At 53.0% G+C, this 21851-nt stretch overlaps 2 protein-coding genes across 2 annotated transcripts; both read left to right on the top strand.

Annotated features, from left to right (window-relative positions):
- Positions 1–1678: 1678 nt before the first annotated feature.
- XKR5 (XK related 5) lies at positions 1679–6451 on the top strand. Its single transcript, XM_072332740.1, has 7 exons — positions 1679–1795; positions 2210–2393; positions 3088–3269; positions 3803–4012; positions 4119–4288; positions 4517–4628; positions 5149–6451. Exons 1-7 carry the CDS (start codon positions 1738–1740, stop codon positions 6135–6137), a joined length of 1905 nt encoding a protein of 634 aa, XP_072188841.1. The 5' UTR covers positions 1679–1737; the 3' UTR covers positions 6138–6451.
- Positions 6452–7702: 1251 nt separating this feature from the next.
- On the top strand, positions 7703–21351 carry TRAM2 (translocation associated membrane protein 2). Its single transcript, XM_072333429.1, has 11 exons — positions 7703–7947; positions 12332–12395; positions 13135–13244; positions 13471–13587; positions 14585–14643; positions 15076–15160; positions 15260–15330; positions 15699–15803; positions 16160–16318; positions 16852–17015; positions 17257–21351. The coding sequence occupies exons 1-11, from the start codon at positions 7828–7830 to the stop codon at positions 17328–17330; spliced, it is 1128 nt and encodes a 375-aa protein (XP_072189530.1). The 5' UTR covers positions 7703–7827; the 3' UTR covers positions 17331–21351.
- The last annotated feature ends 500 nt before the right edge of the window (positions 21352–21851 follow it).

Below are 21851 nucleotides of genomic sequence, written 5' to 3'. Positions count from 1 at the left end.
GACCCTTGATTGTATTTACACTTACCTGGAGCAGCCTGGGGTACTGCCAGGAGAACAAGAAACAGGAGGAGTATGCCCGTGGCTTTGGCTGACATTGTCATGTTGCCCTGAAGCTGCCGAGGTCAAGAGGAAGGAACGGACCTCACTTTATAAAGCTTTGTTCAATGTCATCACCAGGGATTTAGCAGTCTTGTAAATAACAGGTTGGAAGGATGATGTGTGTTGTAACCTCTAATTACAATTCCTGTGTGGATGCATAGCACAAAATTCCCCACCCCATTAAGCCTGCAAAAGTGGGGCAGGCATCCCATGCCATTCCATCTCATTCCATACCATCCCATGCCATGTGCAGAGGTGATTTCACCACCGTCTGTGTTTAGCTTCCTTGGAGATGTGAGTGGCTTTTTAGCATAGCAAGAGGAAAAATGGCTGTAGGCCATGCACCACATTTTTCATTCGGCGGCTGCTTAAATGCAAGCCCTGGAGGATGCAAAGTTCTTCCATGGTTGGTAAATAATCCGTGATGGAAACAGAGATCCTGGTTGAACTCCTAAAATCAGAGAGAGTAGCTCAGCTCCCCAGCCTGCAGCACATCCCTGAGCACACAGGTTTGGGTCACTGTTCATATGCAAGTATCAAGAGGGAAGCACAGGGCACGGAGAGACAGGCGTCACACACTGGGCAGCTATAGAGATCTCTGGAGACTGAGTTGGATGACAGACTGCTGCTTAAACCAGCAGAGTACAGGCTTAGTTCCAAGGGTTGCCAAGAAACTTGCTAAAGCTTTAAAAAAAAAACAGCAGAAAAATGAGTTAAAGCCCCCAAACGTGCTCAGATGGGATGGGATGGGATGGGATGGGACGGGACAGGACGGGATGGGACAGGATGCAATTGGATAGTACGGCAAGGGATGGGATAGGATGCAATGGCATAGAATGGCATGGGATGGTATAGAATGAGATGGAATGGCATGGGATGGGATGGCATGGAATAATGAGATGGAATGCAATGGTAAAGCATAGCATGGGATGGGATGGGATGGGATGGGATGGGATGGGATGGGATGGGATGGGATGGGATGGGATGGGATGGGATGGGATGGGGTGGGATGGGATGGGATGGGATGGGATGGGGTGGCATGAAATGGAATGGCATATGACAGGAAGGGATAGAATGGGATGGGATTGCATTGCATGGGATTAGACAAGATGGCAAGGCAAGGGATGGGATAAGATGGGATGTCCTGACACGGGATGGGGTTGCATGACATGGAATGAGATGGAATGGGATGTCATGACATGGGATGAGATGGCACAGGACGGGATGGGATGGCATGGGATGGGATGGGATGACATGAGATGGCATGGATAACTCCTGACATCCCAGTGGATCTGGACTTTCCAAAACCACTCACAAATCCGTGGACGCTATTTGGACTTCATTAGCAGCCATCTCTTCCGATGGAGAGGGGGAAAACCAACGCAATTCAGCTGTGGCAGCACCACACACCGTGCTCCGGCTGCCATCTAGTGCTCAGTCCCGAGGGGACAGCAGGGAACATCGGGATGCGCCAACCACCCCTATGGTCCACGCGGGGCCCCAAAAAGCCGCCGAGGAGCAAGCAGAGTGACGTAACAACCCCGCGGCGGGGCGGGGGGAGGCATCTGGGGAGGTGCTCTCGTGTTTCCTCCTCCTCTTCCTCCTCCTTTTCCTCCTCCTCCTCCTGATGCGCGCAGGATGCGCGGGGTCTGCCCGGCGCTCTGCCTGGCGCTGCTGGCGGCTGAGCGCGGAGCGAGTGAGTGAGAGCGCAGCGTGCGCGGGAGTTGCGCGGGGAGAAGGGAGAGAGGGCTGTGCCTCCATGCTCGCACCACTTCTAGCCTGGATCCCTCTGCTTATCCTTCCTCTCCTCCCTAAACGAGGTGTTTCGGGATCCGCGCAGCCTCTGTTCTTTATTAAAGGGGGAAAAAGAGAGAGAAAACACTGCAACTTTTGAATATTTGCCTTAAATTTGAAGCTGGGCACGTTTTATCTGAACCCGTCTTTAGTTGTGTCCCTGGGTGGTGCTGGCTGTGCTGCTGCTGACAAGCCCTGAGGAGCCAGCAGCCCAAGATAAGAGTGGGACACGGGCTGTGAACTTATGGGGAAGTTGTGTGTTGCACCTTTTAGGTGTGTGTGGCATCCCCAGCAGTACCTCTCTCTTATTTTCCAGGCCTTTGCACCATCATCCATTACCTTTCCCATGGGCAGCTGGGCTGGTTTTGTGGGACCATCACCTGCCTGGTACCTGGCTACGTGGCTCAGCTCCTCAGCATCCTCTGGTTGAAGGCAGATGGACATCCACCAGGCTGCAGGGTCCTGGTCCTCCACATCCTACAGTTTGGCCTCTGGAAACGGTGAGAGATTTACCCTGCAGTCCATCCAGCCTCCCTAAACCTACCCAAAATGGTGTGGACATCCCATCCCATGTCATCCTATCCCACGCCATCCCAACAAATGCAATCCATCTGGTCCCATTCCATGTCATGACATCCCATCCCATGCTATCCCAACTCATGCCTTGCCATCTTGTCCGATCCCATGCCATGAAATCCCATCCCATTCTTTCCCTTCCCATCCTATGTAATTCAATCGCATGCCACCTCATGCCATCTCATTCTATCCCATCCCATCCCATCCCATTTTATCTCATCCCATGCCATCCCATGCCGTGCTATACCATTGCATCCCACCCTATGCCATCTCATCATCTCATCTCATTCAATCCCATCCCATCTCATCATTCCATGCCTTCCCATCCCATCTCATGCCATTCCATCTCATTCCATGCCATCTCATGCCGTCTCGTCCCATCCCATCCCATCTCATCCCATCCCATCTCATCCCATCCCATCCCATCCCATCCCATCCCATCCCATCCCATCCCATCCCATCCCATCCCATCCCATCCCATCGCATCCCATCCCATCCCATCCCATCCCATCCCATCCCATCCCATCGCATCCCATCCCATCCCATCCCATCCCATCCCATCCCATCCTATCCCATCTCATCTCATCCCATCCCAACCCATCCTGCTGATTCTTGCAGGTACTGGGATATTTTGTGGATGGAGGTGAAGGCAAACAGCAATGCAGGTACTGGGGAGATGCTGATGCGGCATGCAGATGTGTGTGTGCTGCGGCTCCTGGAAGCCCTGCTGCAGAGTCTGCCTCACCTCCTGTTGCAGTTGTATGTTGTCGTGGTCAGTGAGCCAGCCAGCCTCATCCCTGGTGAGTCTTTGGGCTATGCATAGATCTTTCCAGTTGGCACAGTCATGACTTCCAGTGTACAATGCACCTCTATGGCACACAGTGCCTTGGTTGGGTTTGAACCCAACATACGTTCTCTAGGTTCATCCCAAAATGTGCTGTTAGGGTTTGGGGCTGCTTCATGGAAAAGGTGAATTTTCAGCTTGGATTTCTAAAGGGAGAAGTTGGGATGTGAACAAGGTCATACTCACTGGTTGGTGTTAGGCTCTGGTAGGACTGGGAGTGGATTGGGGTAGGGAGATTTGGATAGGGAGATGTTAGGTTAGCATGGTTAGGTTGTGGTTGGACTTGATGATCTTTAAGGTCTTTTCCAAGCCGAGCAATAATATGATTCTCTGTCAGTGTAAGCGTGCAAAGGAGACTCAATCTGGCAGGATCTACTGCCTAGCTTGCATGGGTGCTGTGCTACAGGTTGCTTCTGTGAGCACAGCTAGGATCCTACAAAACAATCAGGCACCCTTTGAGCCCTGAGAACTTCCCCTGTCCCCATACAGCTGTCAGCGCTGGGCTGTCCCTGCTGTCCCTCTCCTGGGCTTTGGTCTCCTACAGTCGCTCCTGCTGCCTGCTGAGACCTGGCCACGTGTGTCTGCCGGCTGCAGCCCTATTCTGCCTGCTGCTCTGGAGGATGGGGATGCTGACAAGCAGGGTCCTGGCCCTGGTGCTCTTCACCAGGCTCTATTCCTTCTGGGTTCTGGCTGTAGCAGGTAAGAGCAGCATTCATTGTCCCTGTGCCCCATCCCATTGCCAGCAATGGAGATGCTCCCACTGACCCCAAGTCACTTGTATCTTTTTGGTGCCATCCCCTCGCAGGCACCCACTGGGTGCTGATGTCCTTCTGGCTGGTGGCCCTGCAGAGTGACATTGTGGCCCAGCCCTGTCGCTGGAGGCTGTTCAACGTCCTGCTGGGAGCTGTGTATATCTTCTGCTACATCAATGTCCAGCCTGGTCCTTCCAAGCACCGCATGGCTGTGTTCTACGTGGTGAGTAGCCAGGATGTGGCTCTGGGCAGCCTGGTCTGGTGGTTGGTAACTCTGCACATAGCAGAGGGGTTGAAACAAGATGAACATTGTAGTCCTTTTTCAACCCAGGCCATTCTATGATTCTACGAGTATCTATATTGCAAGATGCATCATCAGGGGCTGGAAACGGGGTGGTTTGCATCATCAGAATCATATCAGAGGACGTAACCATGGCTCTCTGCCCCGTAGGTAATGCTGATGGAGAACACGCTCCTGCTGCTGCTGGCCACTGAGTTCCTGCAGGCAGAGATGGGGCACAGCCTGCGTGTGAGCGGGGCTGCCACGGCGGGGGCTGCCCTTGGTGAGAGCTGCTGTCTGCAGCGTGGGTTGCATGTTTGGAGAGCAGCAGCTTTGGCAAATCCCCGTCTTGTTTTGCTTTACTTCTTCAAGAGTTTATTGGTTATCATGGGCACAAGTAAGAAAGCGTTGTAATATCAGAGAGGTGAGGTTGGGAATGGCCTCCCAGCAGCAAAGGTGGGAAGGAAGTGCCTGATGATGTCCTTAGAAGTGATGATGGTGGGGGGTTGGGATTTGAGAAGGACCCATCCCATCTCACACACACACACAGGCTCCTGAACTGGATACAAAGGCGTTCTTAGAGCTGATGTCCAATGGGAATGGGAGGTTGCTATGAAACTGGTCCTGCAGGAGGAACAGAGGGTGTCTGGAAGTGAGATGTGGATGTGGTTGGAGGGCCAGGACACTGCAAGGTATTGCTGTATTGCAGCAGTATCTTTGCAAGGAGGAACCTGTTCTCTCCTGCACACCTCATTGAATGCAGCCAGGATTCATCCCTTGATGCTTTCCTGTTCTTTTTGCAGGTGTTGCAGCCATGGTGCTTTATTACAGCCTTTTCCATCCCAAATCCTCCAAGATCAGGCAGGGCATCTTGGAAAGCTCCATCTGTGCTGCTCGCAATGACCAAGCTGCTGGGAATAGCTCCTGCGTGGGGCAGAGTTGGGGAACTTCAGGAGATGGAGAGTCCTTGGCTGCAGAAAGGACCACGATAACTCCCAAAACTGGGAACAGCTCATCGCCCCTCCAGCTCAAGGGGAGTTCGGAGGATGGATGGACAAATCACCACCATTGGCTGCTGGTGAAGCTGGCCTTGAAGACGGGAAACGTATCAAAGATCAACGCAGCTTTTGGGGATGCTGGTGTGGGAGAGTTTTACATTGATGGGGGGGAGATGGGAACACCCCAACCTCGGGTGGAGCCTTCCCTCCCCACAATGGAAATCACTCCTCTGGGCCTTGGGTTGGGTCTATTAGAGGAGAAGCCAATGGTGGTGAGGAATGGAGGAGGCAGCAAACATGAAGTCGGTGCTGGAAGGGATAGAGGAGGGCAAGAGGCTGCTGGTCACCCTGCCACCCCCTCACCCCACTGCTCCTCTGCATCCCTACCTGAGGGCTCCTCCATGTACTTCAGTGCCAGCACAGGCGGCATCACCTCTCCTGGTTCAGTGATGGTGACAGCCACCTCCACGGCCCCGCTGCAAGGGGACAGTGAAGCCCACTCTTCCCCAGGATGTTTGGCAGGAGGAAGGGGAAGAAGAGAAGATTTCTCCCTTGAGATAGCGAGCATCAGCCCCATCCTGGCTTCTTGTGCCCACAGGCACCTGCAGAGTGGCTGTGGGGTGGCGGGTCCCCCCGAGGGGCTGTGTGTGGGGACAGAGGGAGCCCCTGTGGGGCGGCATCACCTGCAGGACACCCACCGCTGTGGCAAGCAGGGAGCTGTTAGCTTGAGTAGCAAGCTGAGGCCACCACGCTTTACCTCCACCCCCAAGGCTGATTCCAAATGTTCCCAGTGAGGACTGAAGGATGTGGGAGAGGGGAAGGATGTGTCCGGGATGGTGGAGTGACCCCGCTCTGTCACCGTGGGTCAGCATTGGGGTGGCTGCTTTGCTCAATGAGATGCAATCGGGATGTTCATGCTGAGCTCAAAGGGTATCTCTGTGTGCCCAAGTGGTCCTTTGTCACCAAGAGGTCTCCTCCATTCCTGGTACTGCTTCTTTTAGTTCTTCTGGAGAGCCCTAGTGGATGGAAGGGCTGAAAAGCCTGGCTGTGGGTATTTATTATGTTTCTTTAACCCTATGGGCAGTCGGAGCATCCTGCCTTTCATGCATTGATGATGACATTGGGAAATCCAGAGCCACATCCAGCCTGGCCTTGAATGCCTGCAGGGATGGGGCATCCCCAGCCTCCTTGGGCAACCTCTGCAGCTGTCCCTCCCCATCTCTGGTGGGGGGGAAGCACAAGGCGTCCCATTAACTGGTGCACAACCACAGCTTTCACGAGCAGTTTCTCCCCGCTCCTCCGCCACCAGAGGGAGGTGGTGCTCAATGCTGCCGGAGCGCGCTCCTTGCAGGGGTCGTGCCGCATCCCACACCCCACGCACTGACCGTGGGACGGGGCTGGGGGTTGTGGGGCTGCTAACAGCTGCAGCCCCCGCAGTGGGAACAAGTGAGGGCGGAATGGGGGGCTCTGGGATGCTGATGCTGTGCACAGTGAGTGGATAGCGACGGGACAAGGGGGAATGGTTTGAAACTGAGACAGGGGAGGTTGAGGTTGGATCTTAGGAGGAAGTTTTTCACCCAGAGGCTGGTGACGCACTGGAACATGTTGCCCAAGGAGGCTGTGGATGCCCCATCCCTGCAGGCATTCAAGGCCAGGCTGGATGTGGCTCTGGGCAGCCTGGGCTGCTGGTTGGCGACCCTGCACATAGCAGGGGGTTGGAACCAGATGGTCACTGTGGTCCTTTTCAACCCAGGCCATTCTCTGGTCCTGTGATTCTATGACTCCATCCCACCACACTCAGCCTATGATTCTCTTACGTTCCCGCCTGCCCTGGAATAAAGGATTTCTGCTCATTTGCCTTCGATGAGCCCTTTTAGTTTGCATTGCTCTCAAGAAGAAACCCCCCTGCAGCTCTGCAGAGAGACAGAAGGGACCTCAGCCGTGCTGAGCTATGGCAGGAACGGGGCTGGACAATGCAGGGAGTGACTGGAGCTGCCCAGAACAGTCTGTGCCACTCACTGCTGATCTGGAAGAAGGAGCAGGAATGGAACCTCCATCCCTCCTGCCTCTAACAAAGCCCGGGTGTGGCTGGCACCGTCCCACCCCGGTTAGTGGGTTTGGATGTACCCCATCCCTGCAGGCTGTCCAAGGCCAGGCTGGATGTGGCTCTGGGCAGCCTGGGCTGCTGGTTGGCGACCCTACACACACAGCAGGGGGTTGGATCCGGATGGTCACTGCGCTCCTTTGCAAACCCCTTCCCCCTTACGCTCTCCCCGCACCCACCCGCGGAGCCGGGGCAGCTCGGCGGCCACGCGTGGGGCCGGGAGGAGCGGGGGTGGGACCGGGGAGGGCCGGGGAGGGGCGGCGCCTGCGCGGGGCGACCGCGGAGCTCCGCGAAGTTGTGCGGGGCCCGGAGAAGTTTGGAGCGGGGCGGCGGCGGCTCCCGTCGGAGCTCCCGGTCCCGCAGAGCTCCCGGTCCCGGCCATGGCTTTCCGGCGGCGGACCAAGAGCCACCCGCTCTTTAGCCAGGAGTTCCTCATCCACAACCACGCCGACATCGGTTTCTGCCTGGTGCTCAGCGTGCTCATCGCGCTCATGTTCGAGGTGAGGAACAACCCCCCCCCCCAACACACACATCCCCCCCCCTCCCTTCCCGTTATCCCCCCCCCACTTTTCCCTTCCCCACGCGTGTCCGACCCGCTCGTGCCCTGCCCCGCTGGCTCCGCCCACCGAGGACAGCCCTGCCGCCTCCCCCTGCCCCCCCACCCCGATGTGCTCCCCTCGGTGTGGGGCTTCCAGTGGACCCCCTATAGATGAGCAGCTCTTGGGGGGGGGGCTGTGGGGCACATCCCCTCCATCCTGGGGCACCAGAGCCCCCTCCATCCTTTGGAATGAGGCCCCTCCATTCCTGGGGCACCCTCCGTCCTTGGGGTACCAATCCCTTTTGTCCTTGGGGTACCAACACCCTCCATCCTTTGGGGTGGGGTCCCTCCATTCTTGGGCTACCAGAACCCTTCCATCCTTTGGGATGATGTCCCTCCATTCCTGGGGCACCCCCTATTCTTGGGGTACCAAACCCTTTTGTCCTTAGGGTACCAACACCCTCCATCCTTGGGGTGCCAAGTGCCACCACATTCATTTGCCGTCTCTCTCAGCAGTGGGATCTCCCTACTCTAAAATCCCTATGAAGTTCCCAACTTATGTGCTGGCTTTTGGGACAAGCCATCCCTTTGCCTCCCCCCCAACCCTACTGGGGTTCACCAGCTGCAAAAGGGTCTCAAGCTGGAGGAGTGCTTGCATACCTTGGTGCCCCCACATCTGCCAGCACAGCTGGGGATGGGATGGGGACACATCACTCACCCACCCCACATGCAGAGGGAGGGAAAGGCAAATAAAACCAAGCCCTGCTTCATATTTTCCCCTACTGGAAGTCTATTCTGAGGGCTTTTTCTCAACACCAGCCCCCTTTCCAGCTGTTTTCTCCATGGGATGAGCACCGGAGGTCCCACTAATGGCAAAGCATCCCCCTCCCTCCCTAACTCTTCTATGGGAATCTCAGTTGGGATTGAGCAGTGCTGCCTCTCCTGTTGCCTCCCAGCTTCAGTTCTTTCTTGCTTGCTTTTTTGAACTGCAATTTCTTTCTACATTTCCTCTTTCGGGGAGGAGATGTGAGGAGGGCTGGAGGCCTCCCTTCTCCCCTCTCCAGTCCTCCCCGACGTCGGGTGGCCGATGCGGGGCCGCTTCTTTGCAACCTAAAAGGACCCCCCTTCCCCCCCTCCCCATCCCCGCCCATACCCTCCCCTTCTGCCCAGTGCCACGTTTCAAAGCAAATCCAGCCGGGAAAGGGGTGGCCGGGGGGCCTGGCGGAGGAGGAAAAAGGCTCCTTCTGCAGCAAATCGCAGCCGGAGGAAATCCATTTCCTTCATACCCTCCCGATGGCAGCACAACCCCAACCCCCCCCTCCCCCCCATTTTTTGCTTTTCTTTCTTTTTGCTTTTATTTTCTTGCCTTTTAATCCCTTCTTTTTTCTCCACACCGCTGGTGGGGGGGGCACGGAACCCCTATGGGTTGCATGACGTGGGTTTAAGCCACAGCTGCTCTCTTGAGTGCAGCGCTCCGTCCCGAAACCTCATGCAAACAACACGAGTTTTCGTTGCCTTGCTTTAAAAGCAGAGCAATCCGGTGAGGTTGCATCTGTGTTGGTTCCCATCTGCGTTGGTTCCCATCTGCAGCTGCATTCGTCGGGCACGGGTGAGGTTTGGGTGGCCACAGTGCTATAAAGGAGCTGAGAGCCCCCCACGAGGCTGAAGAGCAGAGGAAGGGTCTCTTCTTCCCATAGCTTTTAATTCAGTCTCGTGCTGGTGCTGCTTGTCTGCAGTGTCCTCCTCTAGGGTGGCTGTGTTGGGCAGCATCCACCGCTATCCTCCCCATAGCAGAGGGCTTGGGACGCCTCTTTTGGTCCTCACTTCTTTATCTAACTCATCTTCAGCCTCCCCTTTGGGTTCCTGTGCCCGCTGGTTCCGTCCCACTGTGCTTTTTTTGCTGTCAGCTTGGACATCTCTGCCTTTTTGGATGCCTTCTCAACGCCTGAATGTCCTCCCCATCCTCCTCCTCCTCCTCACCAGGCTCCCACCTTCCCCATGCGGAAGCGGCCCAGTGCTGCTCACAATAGGGCCGTTTCCTGCAGGGGAGGGCTGTGTAGATGGGATTTTTAACCTTTTCCCAGGCAGCCCCATTCCAGGCGACACAAGCAATGAAGGTGATGCTCAAAGGCCACCGAGCATCTCCCGCTTCAGAGCATATGTCCCAATGGATGGGTGTCCCAATGGAGGTGGCACTGAGGGATGTGGGCAGGGTGGGGATGGCTTGGGTTGGTCATGGGGAACTTGGTGGTCATAGGATCATAGAATGGCCTGGGTTGAAAAGGACCACGACGATCATCTGGTTTCAACCCCCCTGTTGTGTGCAGGGTCGCCAACCAGCAGACCAGGCTGCCCAGAGCCACATCCAGTCTGGGATGGCTGCTTTTGTGGCTGACGGGTCATTTCCAACCGCGATGATTTAATGGCATTAAATCCTTCTTGAGCATCCCTTCGGTTCACAACTTCACCCCATCTCAATGGGTTGATAGCAGCAGCAGCCTGCAGCTGCCCACCTTGCTTGTGCCCACGTTGGGGAGCACGGGATGGGGTCAGGAGGTATTTGTGTTAAGTTCAATGTGGGGGAGATGGTGCCATTTTTGAGGGCTTGTTTAATACACGAACTGGAAAGGTTACCCATGAGCGGGGCTTTGTGCAGAGCTGACTTTTCCGTGCTGCTGTGGGGTGAGCAGAGGGGCTGCGCTGCTTTTGGGAATGGCTGCTGTTTACTTTCCAAAGCTCTGGTCCAAAGTTTGGCCTTCGGTTTACATATAGAGCCTGTGTCAATCCCTACCGTGGATCAACACGGCTTTCTTGACAGCAAACACTGCGGCTGGTGGAAAAGGGAGGGGAAAAAAAAGAAAGAAAAACAAGGGAGAAAAAGTCTTCTGACAGCATTTTATCTGTAATTACGAGTTGTTTTTCGAGCACTGGAAATATTTTCCCAGCTAAGGCTGCTGTAGCTCCCCCAGCCTCCCCCGCCAGCTCTGCAGTGATCAGAGGCTGTGAGAGCTGGGGCTGCTCAGTGCAGAGATGGGGGGGGTCTCAGGGAGTCCCATTGTGGCTATAGATCCCTACAGGAGATGCAAAGGGATGGAGCTGTGTAGGGGCTCCTCACTGGGGGTTTCTCAAAGCCAGGTGGATGTGGTTGAACATAAAGCACTTCCTATATGGCATCTCGTCCCTCGCAGGCAAATCCCACTCCCCTTGTCAATTCTAGTGTCGAGGTCTTATTTCAGTGTGAGCACAGCGAGTGTCTTCCTGCTGCAGGTCTTGTGCCTCTGAATAATCCTCGCCTCTCTCACCAGCTTCTGCTTCCTGTGGCCTGTCCACGAGCTGCTCAATGGGAGCTTGGAAGTGTCTGTTTGCTAAGCTAAGGAACCCTTGCTTCTGCCTTCATAGGATCTTTAAGGTTGGAAAGGCCATAGATCATAATGTCCGACCATCGGGGGAATGCCAAGGCAGGTGTAGGTTGTATGTTAGGAAACATTTCTTCTCTGAAAGAGCAGTGATGTGGTGGCACAGCTGGTCCCAAGACTTCATCCTAGAGATGGTGCTTCTGGTTGTGCTGTACTCCGGGATGAAGTAACCTTGCTTTCTTTGCCAGCAGGGCTTACAAGAGCCAGGAGCATCTCCGTAAGCCAGCCAGGCAATGCACTTTTTCCATAACCACCCCAAATTCTGCCTGATGTCTCCCTCTCCTTGGGCACTGTTTTCCCCCATCAGCAGAGCCTCCATCAGCAGAGCCCAGCAGCATTTTGCCACTGGGGCAGCTGCATCAACCCCTTGCTCAGTGCCCATAGGAACAGGATGGGAGTGCTTTGGCAAAGCCCCTGTGTTCCCCCCCCCCCCCCCCAATAACTACTTCCTGCAAGACATGAAGCAATGAAGCAATCCTTCCAGCTGGGTTTTAAGAGTTCTCAGCTCTTTCACAGTTGCAGCTATGTCTGTGAATCCGTCTGTCAGCTGTGGCACTCTTGGGGTTGGTTGTGTTTGAGGCTGGAGGTGAAGCCATTTGGCCGGAGGTTAAACCCTGCCTGTATGCAGCCTTGGACAAGACAAAGGCATGGGCAAAGGCTGATGTTGTGTTTTGGGATGTGCCAGTGTTGGAGATGCTTCTTTGGGGTGCAGGGATGGGATACTCAGCTCTGCTTTTCCAGATTTCTCCCTCTTTTCTCCTCCCCCTTCCCAAATACTTGGTCCCATTGGGAGGTCTCCTTCCCGTCTCGATGCCTACACGCTTCCCATCTGCCTGCCTCACATCCCCTTTCCCAGCACAGTAAAAGTTGGCAAAGGAACGAATTCAGCAATTAAATTTGCTTTATGCCCCCTTTGTGTGTCTTTGACAGGTTACAGCCAAGACTGCCTTCCTCTTCATCTTACCTCAGTATAACATCAGTGTGCCTACAGCAGGTAAGAGATGCTGCTGCCCCAGGGAGGGATCACCCCAAATCCTTGCTGCTGGCTGCCATGACCTCCCAGTGATGGGTTTTCAGATGTAAGAAATGTGGGGGGAAAAAGGGTTTGCGCCCTGCTTGTGTTTTGGCTGCTCGTTTCTGCCTCCCAGCCTGTCAGGGCTGTTAGCATCAGTGTGGAGGCAATAAGAAGTGGTTTGGGTAAAGAATGGGGCTCGGCATGGGGCAGACACTTGGGGAATACAAAACCTGGCCTGGCAGCAGGATGCTGTGACTCATTGAAAGGAGCTGAGTAATCCTCCAGCTGAAGACAGCGGTGCAGTGAGAATAGGATGAAGCAGACACAGGGAAAATGGAAGGGCTGCCCTCAAAGTCATGGCTGAAGGACTTACCCTGCTCCTAAATTGAATTGTGGTCTGAGTTCCTCTGCAGCAGAGTCCAGACAACTTCCTCTCCTGTGCCTGAAGTGATTTACTCATTTTTAGCCTTGCCATTTTATCACATACTGTGGTTGTACACCCTGGTAGAGGTATTAGCTCAACATCTGTTTTAATACAGAGCCCGGCTCATAGGGACCCTGCAGCCACTGGCATAGTCTTGACCTCTCTCTGCCTCCAGAATGCGTGTTCCCATCCAAGCTGTGTTGGTTATAGCCACCTCAAGGCTTCAAGTGAGCCATAAGCCCTTGGAAATCGTTGGCATTGAGAGGTCTTACCCACAGTTTGGTCTTTTTGCAGACGGGGAGCTGGTCCAGTATCACTACGGTCTGAAGGATCTGGTCACCATCCTCTTCTACATCTTCATTGCCATCATCTTGCACGCAGTGGTGCAGGAGTACGCCCTGGACGTGAGTGCAGTTTGGTGTTTTGAGTAGATGGAGTGTCTCAAGTACCATGGATGGGACACAGTCTTGTTGCAGTTAAATGTGGCTGTGGTGTGGTCCAGAGGCTGGGGTGGCCACGTGTGAGCTGTCATCTTTGGGCAATGCTTAGGACAGGGAGGACAGGAGAGAAGAGAGTTGCTGACCTGGTGGCTCACTTTTTCCTTTCTCCTTTCCTTCTGCTTCATCCCAGAAAATCAACAGGCGTCTCCATCTCTCCAAAGTCAAACACAGCAAGTTCAATGAGTCAGGGCAACTGGTCGCCTTCCACCTCACCTCCTTGATTTGGTGCTTGTACGTTGTGGTGACGGTAAGGCATGAGGCTGGCTTGACTTTGGGTTTCCTGGGGGAAATTTTGGGTTTCTGGTGAAGAAAAACCTCAGTGGAAACAAAGAATCCCCCGTCAGCCCTTGGGCAGACAGTGTTGGAGAGATCAGAGTGTTTTAGCAACAAGGAGGATTTGATATGCATTGGGGTCTAGCTGTGGCCCCTTGCAGAGCTGGGAATGGATGCCTGGGGAGAGGTCCCCTCTCTGCTGCTCAGGGGGGTCCTGCCATCCCTCTTAGAGGTCCGCTGTCACCTCAGAGCAGTCCCTTTGAGAGCCTTGGGACTTCGCTCCTGCCCACGCTGCACAGAACAGGTCATCCTTTGCAGCCCTTGCTCTTCCCCTGAGCTTCCAAGAGTCACACCAACCAGAAGAAAAAAGCCCTGGGGCAATGAGGGCACGATGATGGTGACAACTGGCCTTAGGCAGGATGCATTTTCCATGCCAAAATCTCTTTGCAAAACCCAGTGCAGACCCCTGTGGCAGGATCTGTGCAAATGTGGAACAAGAAGGGAGCTTCTGTTATGTCTGTGAGTGCAGGGGAATGCAGGCGGATGGAAAATTAAACTATGCGATGCATAGTTAATTGATTTTGTAGGTGTTTTCTGTTCCTCTTTCTTCTCAGAAGCATTCCTTTTTGCTAAATAGTAGCTGGGCTGGAAATGCCGGTGGGGAAAAGCCCCCAGACCATGCATATGGTTTCTTGCAGCTGCGCTACCGATATCTCATCCCAGTGTTTCCAGGGCATCCTCCTTGCGTTGTCCAAACCCCAAAGAATCCTATCCCTCAGCTTAGGGCCTTTTGTGCAACCTCAAATGCAGCTTTTGTTACCCAAACATGAGGATGTCATGAAACCAGAGACCTGGGAACAGGTCCGAACTTTGAGAGCTCAGTCCTGGCTCATGTAGGGGACTTAACCTTGCCTCGTTGTAACCACGTGCTGCCTTGTTCCTCTATCTGAATGCTTGCCTCTCTTTTTCAGGAAGGATACATATCAAACCCTCAGAGTTTGTGGGAAAACTACCCGCATGTTTATCTTCCGTAAGCACTCACATTTTGTTCTCGGGCTGACCACTTCCTTCCCCCATACTGTTTTCCATGTGGCTGGGAGCCGGCTGCTGGCTGCACAGCAAGGTCCTGATCAGGGGTGGGCATCTCCTGTTGGGCTTTGGGGAGGGTGTTCTTGAAGGGCTTCCTCATGTTTTACTTATACATCACCTTGGGTAGGTTGCTTTGCTCTTCGTTTTCCATGGTAGAAACAAAGAAGAGGGGACAATTCTTCCTTCTTGGGGTTTTGAAAGAGTGAGGTTTGCTGGGGACATGGAAACCACAGCACAAACATCTGGGTAAAGGCCAGACTCGGCTAAATGTAGCCCCCTAAATCCAGTGGCATCTGAGCAGTGAGGGGATCGCTTGGGGCCACAGGAGCCCACAGTGCCCTAGACTTGTTCCACAGCTCATCCCTGCCTTCAGCTTCCAGGTGAAGTTCTTCTACCTGTGCCAGCTGGCCTACTGGCTGCACGCATTGCCAGAGCTCTACTTCCAAAAAGTTCGCAAGGTGAGAGCTGCCCAAGGGCTCCAGGCTCCTTGGGGCTTTAGGGTTTGGGGGGAGGAGAGGACAGGGTGAGGGGATTAACACTGCTTTCTGCCTTGCCAGGAGGACATCCCACGCCAGCTGCAGTGCATTGCGCTCTACCTGGTGCACATCGCCGGCGCATACCTCCTCAAGTGAGTCGTCTACCTCTGTGTGTTGAGTTGGGGCTTTTGCAGGGTTTTTTCATCCCCAAATTCTTTGGCTGGGGCTGAGAGACAGAGGGGATAAAGTTAACAGCGTGAAAGTTGAACTCCTAGCTGTAGGATGGTGGAAGAGCTGTCTTTGTGAGTGATAAACTACCAGTTTGTTGCTTTGATGTTCTGGGGTCAGGGGTTTCACCACTGCGATCTGATGGTCTGCTGCTGTGGAGCTGATGGTCTGCTGCTGTGGAGCTGTCCAGCTTTGGGCTGGTTCTTACTGCAGCTTTGGGATGAAACATTCTGGGTGTGAAGGACCGAAGCTGACCAGCCTGTTGATGCTTGTTTCTTCTTTTCCCTCCTAGTTTAACCCGCTTGGGGCTGATCCTCTTGCTGCTGCAGTATTTAGCCGAATTCTTCTTCCACATGGCCCGGTTGGTCTACTTCACAGATGAGAACAATGAGAAGCTGTAAGTGGGCGAGCAGGCCATGGCATTCCATCTCCAGTGCCATTTGGGCTTTTACTGTCACCTTGCAGCTTAGCACCGGGGGACACTGAGAGTACAGCACACAGTGTATCTCCAGTAGAAGTTGGGATGAGGTTAGGGTGGGTAGAACTGGGAGCAAAGAGGTTATTGAGCTGCATTGTGCTAAGCATTGGAGCATCTCCAGGTCAGGAAGGGGAGATGTGCTAAGGGAGATGCTTACAAAGTGCTTCTGCACCATGGTACATGCTGACAGTGTGACCTTCTGCTGAGGATGGGGTACATATGGCCGTGGGGCCCAGAGGCTGCTCCTGTCCACATCTCTGCTTGCCTTCCATCAGGTTTAACGTCTGGGCCGTTGTCTTTGTGGTCACCAAGCTCTTCACACTAACCCTCTACATCTTGGTCATCGGCTTTGGGCTGCCACGTGTGGAGAACCAGGCTCTGGAGCCAGAGAAAGGGAATCTCTTCAGCTTTCTCTTCAACCACATCCTCTTCAGGTAGGAATGTCCTGCACCATTTCTGTTCCCTCTTTGAATCTTTTCCCGTGAATATCTTGTGAAAATCTTTCCCTCATATTTGTTGAAGGAAGTAACCAGTTACAAAGGATGAGCTGAAGCAGACACCTTAGGGAAAGACTTACGTATTCTCCCTTGTGGACCCATAACTGTGTATTGATGTGGTGAATGAAAAAGGAGTTTTTCCATCTGCTTGTATGTGTTTGAATGTCTGTTAACACGGGAAGCAGGGGATGGGATGGGTTCCCTGGCTGAGATGTTTTGGGCAGTGCTGATTGATCCTATTGCTCTCTACAACTCCCTGAAAGGAGGCTGTGGCAAGGTGGGGGTTGGTGTCTTCTCCCAGTGATGGGATGGGAGGTGATGGCTTCAAGCTGTGCAGGGAGGTTCAGGCTGGATGTTAGGGAACATCCATCTGTCCAGGGGAGCCTAAGCCACCGGTGTGGGGTGAAAGCCGGGCCAATGGTGGCCTGGCTCTTCTCTTCTCAGCCTTGCCTCTTCTCCACCCCTGCCAGAATGAGTGTGCTGCTGTTGGTGTGCCTCTTCCAGGCCTCGGTGATGTGGCGCTTCATCCACTTCCAGCTGCGGCGCTGGCGGGAGTACTGGCATGAGCAGAGCAGTCGGAAACGGGCCGCAGCCTGCGCCAAGCAGCCGGCCAAGCCGCTCAAGAGAGATTCAGGTGAGCAGGGAACACTGAGAAACAGGCTGCTTAGAGAGCTGTGGGTGCCCCATCCCTGCTGTGCCCAAAGGCAGGCTGGATGGGGCTGTGGGCAGCCTGGGCTGTGGGAGGTGTCCCTGCCCATGGACCATGGATAGGCTTTAAGATCCTTTCCAATCCAAACTATTCTATAATTCTGTCATTCTGTGATTCCGGCCCATGCAGGATGACGTGGGTGAGGTTTTTCTCTCTCCATCCCCAGGTTACCATGAAAACGGAGTGGTAAAAGCAGAGAACGGCACCTCGCCACGAACCAAGAAGCTGAAATCACCCTAGAAGCAAGGCCTGGGATCCTGGGGAGGAGGGAGAGGTGCCAGGACTGAGGGCAGCCCCTCCTCCCGGTCCTCACAAGGTTGTCTTGAGCAGCTTGGGAGCAGGTCGTCTGCCCGAGGTGTCTCACTTTCCTCCCTTTCTTTCTTACTCTCTTGAACCATTTGCAATAAAACCAAAAAGGTCCCTTTCCCCTGCTCCTTTCCCCCTGTAGGAGCCTTTTCCAGGCCTCCTGGTTTTGCCTTCCTCTGTTTCACCGTAAATCAGCGTGCAATTGTATTATTTTTTTTTCTATATAAGTGTTTGGTTACGTTGGACTTCTGTTACAAATGCGTTGTAAATGGTTCCGTAATATTTTTTTGCTCCTACAGCATGTTTCTTCCCTCCCTCTGTGTTGATTCCCCTCCTAGCCCCTGGGTCAGGGCTGTGGCAGTTTGAAGGCTCCATGTGTCAGCTATGGGAACGGGCTCCAGGGGAAAAGCATGGGGACTCTGAGATACCATGAGGTGCTCATGGCTGATCGTTTCCCTTTCGGGGCACTCCAGCCAGCACTCGGCATGCGTTGCATGATGTTGATGCTGCAAATAGGGACTGGTATCTGAGGGAGGAACCTCTGCTGTGTCTTGTCTCCCTCTGGTTGATTGGGGTTCCCCCAGCTCCTTGCTTCCAGCTAATTTTGGTGATCTAGGAAGCAGAGAAAAGAGAGGAGTTCCCTCTTCCTATAGGACCCACATCCTAGCCTTTGCTTGCCCCAGCTTTTCTGGTACAGCTGGGTCCCCTTTATCCTCTGGACTGCCCTGTAGTTGTTCTGCACCCCCCAGCACCGAGAGCTGGGCTTGGGGCTCTGCAGCTCATTGTGCCTTGTCATGGGGCAGTGGCATCCTCAGGTCAGGTGAATCCTTGAGTCCGGCCCCTCTCTGAGCCCTGGTCTGGCTCCTGTCAGCCTTGTGTGCTTGTGACCTGGTGTGCTCAAGGCTCGTCACCACCTCCAGATGAGCAAAGTGGCTGCTGCAAAGGGTTTTGCATTAATGTGACTGTGCCCCTTGTGCATAGCCATCCTCATTCCTACCATGCCAGTCCAGCTGTGCCATCTGCAGCCACCAGCTTCTCTTTCTTTCCATGGGATACATAGCTTGTATCCACCCAAGGTGCTATCAAATGTAGGGTTTCTTCCAAAAACCCTAGCCCCTTCATCCCTTTCTGAGCTGTGAATGAGATGACAGGGAAGGGGAAGGAAGCCAAGGGCTGTGAGGAGTAGCTTGTACATTAGGAAAGGCCTGTGAGGCATAGCTGTTGGCAGATAGAGTTGTCTTAAATCTACCTCAGAGGCCGTCTTTTGCTACAGACCACTCTCCCTCTTGCAGCTCTCTGACCTGAGGTTTGGGGGAAGCCCAGGTCCCACTGGCTCTCTCCCCTTTGCTGGTGGGCAGCACCTCCTGCCCAAGGGTTTCACAGGTCAGTGGGCTTGCTTGGGGTCTGTGCACCAGTTTGGATTTGGGTGATGGGTGCTTCTCACCCCATAGCTCTTCTCTGGGGGTGGTTTCTGTAGGCAGTCTTTGCTGTTGGTGCCTTTTGTGCAGCAAAGTCAGCTGTAACTCCCAGTGTGTGGGGTTGAGGAGAGCCTGGCCACTCTTCGATGTGCAAGGCGGGATGGAAGCCCACCTTCCTCATGGGTGATGGGATGTGTGGTCTCATGGCATGTCACTTGCTCAGCCCCTCCAGGCATGATTCTAGCTTGGGCTTTTAGCAGTGAGGCTGGCATAGTTGTCTTTTGTATATTTTGTCTTCTGGAGAACGAAAGACAGTTGTTTATCTGCCACTCTTTGAATAGAGTTGCTTTCCCCCCCCTCTTTTTGTCAAAGTCTTTTCTTCCTTCCTCCTTTCCTTGCAAAGCCTCAGCTAATGCTGGGCACAGGAGGGAGAAAATGTGTAGGGATATGAGTACAGTTGGTCAGATTCCACTTGTTCCTCCGTCCCCGTGATCTCTGAGTGTCAAACAAAATGTCATCAAGAGTCTGGGAGAAGGATCCCCTCTTTTTGAGGAGAACTGCGGGAGGAGATTTTGAAGCCAGTGCCTCACAACAGCTGAGGATTGGCTCTGTTAACAGATGACACATGCAGTCCCCTCAGAAACTGGCTGCTGAATAATTCCTCTTCCTGCCTGCTTCGCTTCAGGCAGCTTTTCCACTTGCACAATCCTGTGTCTTCATAGAGTAGCTAATTATGCGTTGTATCCCAAGTGCCTTACGTTGCCGTGTAGCGTCTCGTATGCTTGATCTGTGTACTATAGCAGCAGCTGAACACCCTTCCTTCTTATGACATATGTACAACATATGCTACGTTTATGTATTTTTTTTTTGTTTAGATCTTTTTTTGGTATTTTGATAGAGCTACCAGTAAAAGGGACAGTTTGTTTTGGAAATATTTCCATGTTTTCTTTCTGTTTGTTGTTGTTTCTTTTCTTAAGCCCAGAGATGATGTTCTTTTTTGCCCTCCTCTGTCTTTAATCCTCCTGAAATCCCCACCCTTCTCCTCTTATGCTCAAGCATGGCATAACTTCTGTTGGTTATTTAGTGCTGAGCCTTTGCTATAAGGCAATGCGAACTCTCATCCTCGAAGTTCCCAATCTGCCTCCCATTGTAGGGGCTGCCCCAAGCTGTTTCTGTCTCTGGTTTTTAGTGCAAACACCATCTCTGCAGTAACTGCTTTCATGTCCATGGCATTTCTCAGCAGACCAAGCCTTCTTTTCAGCCCAAAGAACTTTCACTGCAAACAATTAGCGGTCAGTCTCCCCTTGACTGCTTCGTGTTCAAAGATGCTGAGAGCCCTCTGTCATCGAGTGGATGCTCTTCTTGCATCCCATCCTGTCAAGCCCTGTGTCTTCTGCAAATAAAACAAACCACAACCACACCAACAAACCCAACCCGAAGCAGGAGCTCTTGTCTGCCACTGTGCAGAAACTGGTAGAGACTATGCAAGTTCCTACTTTGTGTAATCATTGCTTGCTCCGCGCCCTTCCTGTGGGCTTAAGGCTGATTCTGCCATCAGCGTCCATTACCAGCGTAAGGTTGGGGACTGAGTAGTCTGTGATTTTTAGTGTGCAGCGTAGTGTTCTCCTGTCCTGCCCTAGAAACCTTTGAAATACTGGCAGTAGTTCTCTCTTTTTGTCGCAGAAGGTTGAGGGACGGGCTTGGGAAGAGGGTTGAAGAAGAACAGATGTAGCATTTCACATATAATTTTTTGAGTGACTCTTACTTTGTGGGGCATTACAGTTATGTTTTGTTTGTTTGTTTGTTTGTTTTTGTTTAGGATTCTTCTTACTCATGTTTGGGTTAGTGGTAACGACAAGTTCCAGTTACCCTGTAGGACCCCTTACCCTTATCTCATTGTTTTAAGATGTATTTCTGATTTGCTTCCCTGTTGGAGGGGAGAAGGACTACCCTAGGATCTTCCTCTGACCCCCAAGTTATTCCCAAGGCCCTTGGGTACCCCAGCATTGCTGCAGTGCATGGGGATTTGCAGCAACAGCTGCTTTATGCCTTGGATGAAGTCTTGGTAGATGGACCGTGACATGCGCCAACAGTAGGTGGAGATTTTGGGGTCTGATTTACAGCCTTCCTGGAAGCTTTGTGAGCATGTAGTAAATGGTTTGTTTGGCAGGCGTTGTACTCAAGCTGTGAAGTTTGTTACGTAGCCTCGGGGCTGTGGGTGGGGGTTTTGCTGGCAGAGAGGTAAGGGTGGCTGTTATGAAAGCCAGGTGGAGGCACGTAGCTTTCCTTCAGGTATGTTGAGCTCCGTGGACCAAAACTTCAGCGAAAGGAACTCGAGGAAAATGTTTGTTCTTCCATATTGCAAAGTTTTGAGCTTTGGAGAGGGGTGGCGGGGAAGTGTCAGTCTCCAATATTTTATCCACATCTCGTTTGTTTCGTTCTTCCTGTCACGTGAATATTTTTTTTTGTACGGTTTACGTTCGTGGTCGTTTATTGTTCAATGACTCTTGTGATAAACTCAACAGAAGTATCTTCTGAAATAAATAAATAAAAGGCATAGATTCTTCCATTGCTGCTGCTTGCTGACGCTTTACCATGCTGCTAAGTTTACAGAGCAGGCTGGGATGGGTCGTGCTGCTCTCCCTCCTGCCGCTCTAGATGTGTCTGTACCTTTGGTCCTCATATTCCCCACAGCTAGGGCTCGTATTCTTGAACTTCCCATGTCTGCAGCACAGGCAGTTGCTTCTGAGTTAGCTATCAGCAACTGCCTCGCTTGCTGGGAGTGGAGGATATGGGCATTTGTAGGATATGATTCATTTGATGTGGCTTAGGTGCATAGTTTCTGGTGAGCTCAATTGTATGCTTTCTGCAGCTGGCCCTGGGCATGCTGCATGGTTTGGTTAAGTATTAGGTTACAGCTTCGTAGCATGTGCAGAAAACAAATTCTTACTTTCTTTTCTACAGCCTGTAGCTCCCATAATTTCATCTGCAAGATCTTGGGCCTTTGGAAAAGCCGTTCAGGGTGGCTGTTAGAAGT

This window comes from Excalfactoria chinensis, chromosome 3, assembly GCF_039878825.1.
Source record: "Excalfactoria chinensis isolate bCotChi1 chromosome 3, bCotChi1.hap2, whole genome shotgun sequence".
Lineage (NCBI taxonomy): Eukaryota > Metazoa > Chordata > Aves > Galliformes > Phasianidae > Excalfactoria > Excalfactoria chinensis.
This window is presented reverse-complemented; position numbering and strand designations above follow the sequence as displayed.

Excerpts from the sequence above, each read along its gene's own strand:
- XKR5 (XM_072332740.1), top strand. The coding sequence starts at position 1,738 with ATGCGCGGGGTCTGCCCGGCGCTCTGCCTGGCGCTGCTGGCGGCTGAG. Across the intron at positions 4,289-4,516 it reads GCATGGCTGTGTTCTACGTG|GTAATGCTGATGGAGAACAC; the intron begins GTGAGTAGCCAG and ends TCTGCCCCGTAG. Across the intron at positions 4,629-5,148 it reads CACGGCGGGGGCTGCCCTTG|GTGTTGCAGCCATGGTGCTT; the intron begins GTGAGAGCTGCT and ends TTCTTTTTGCAG.
- TRAM2 (XM_072333429.1), top strand. The coding sequence starts at position 7,828 with ATGGCTTTCCGGCGGCGGACCAAGAGCCACCCGCTCTTTAGCCAGGAG. Across the intron at positions 13,245-13,470 it reads TGCAGGAGTACGCCCTGGAC|AAAATCAACAGGCGTCTCCA; the intron begins GTGAGTGCAGTT and ends GCTTCATCCCAG. Across the intron at positions 15,161-15,259 it reads ACTTCCAAAAAGTTCGCAAG|GAGGACATCCCACGCCAGCT; the intron begins GTGAGAGCTGCC and ends CTGCCTTGCCAG.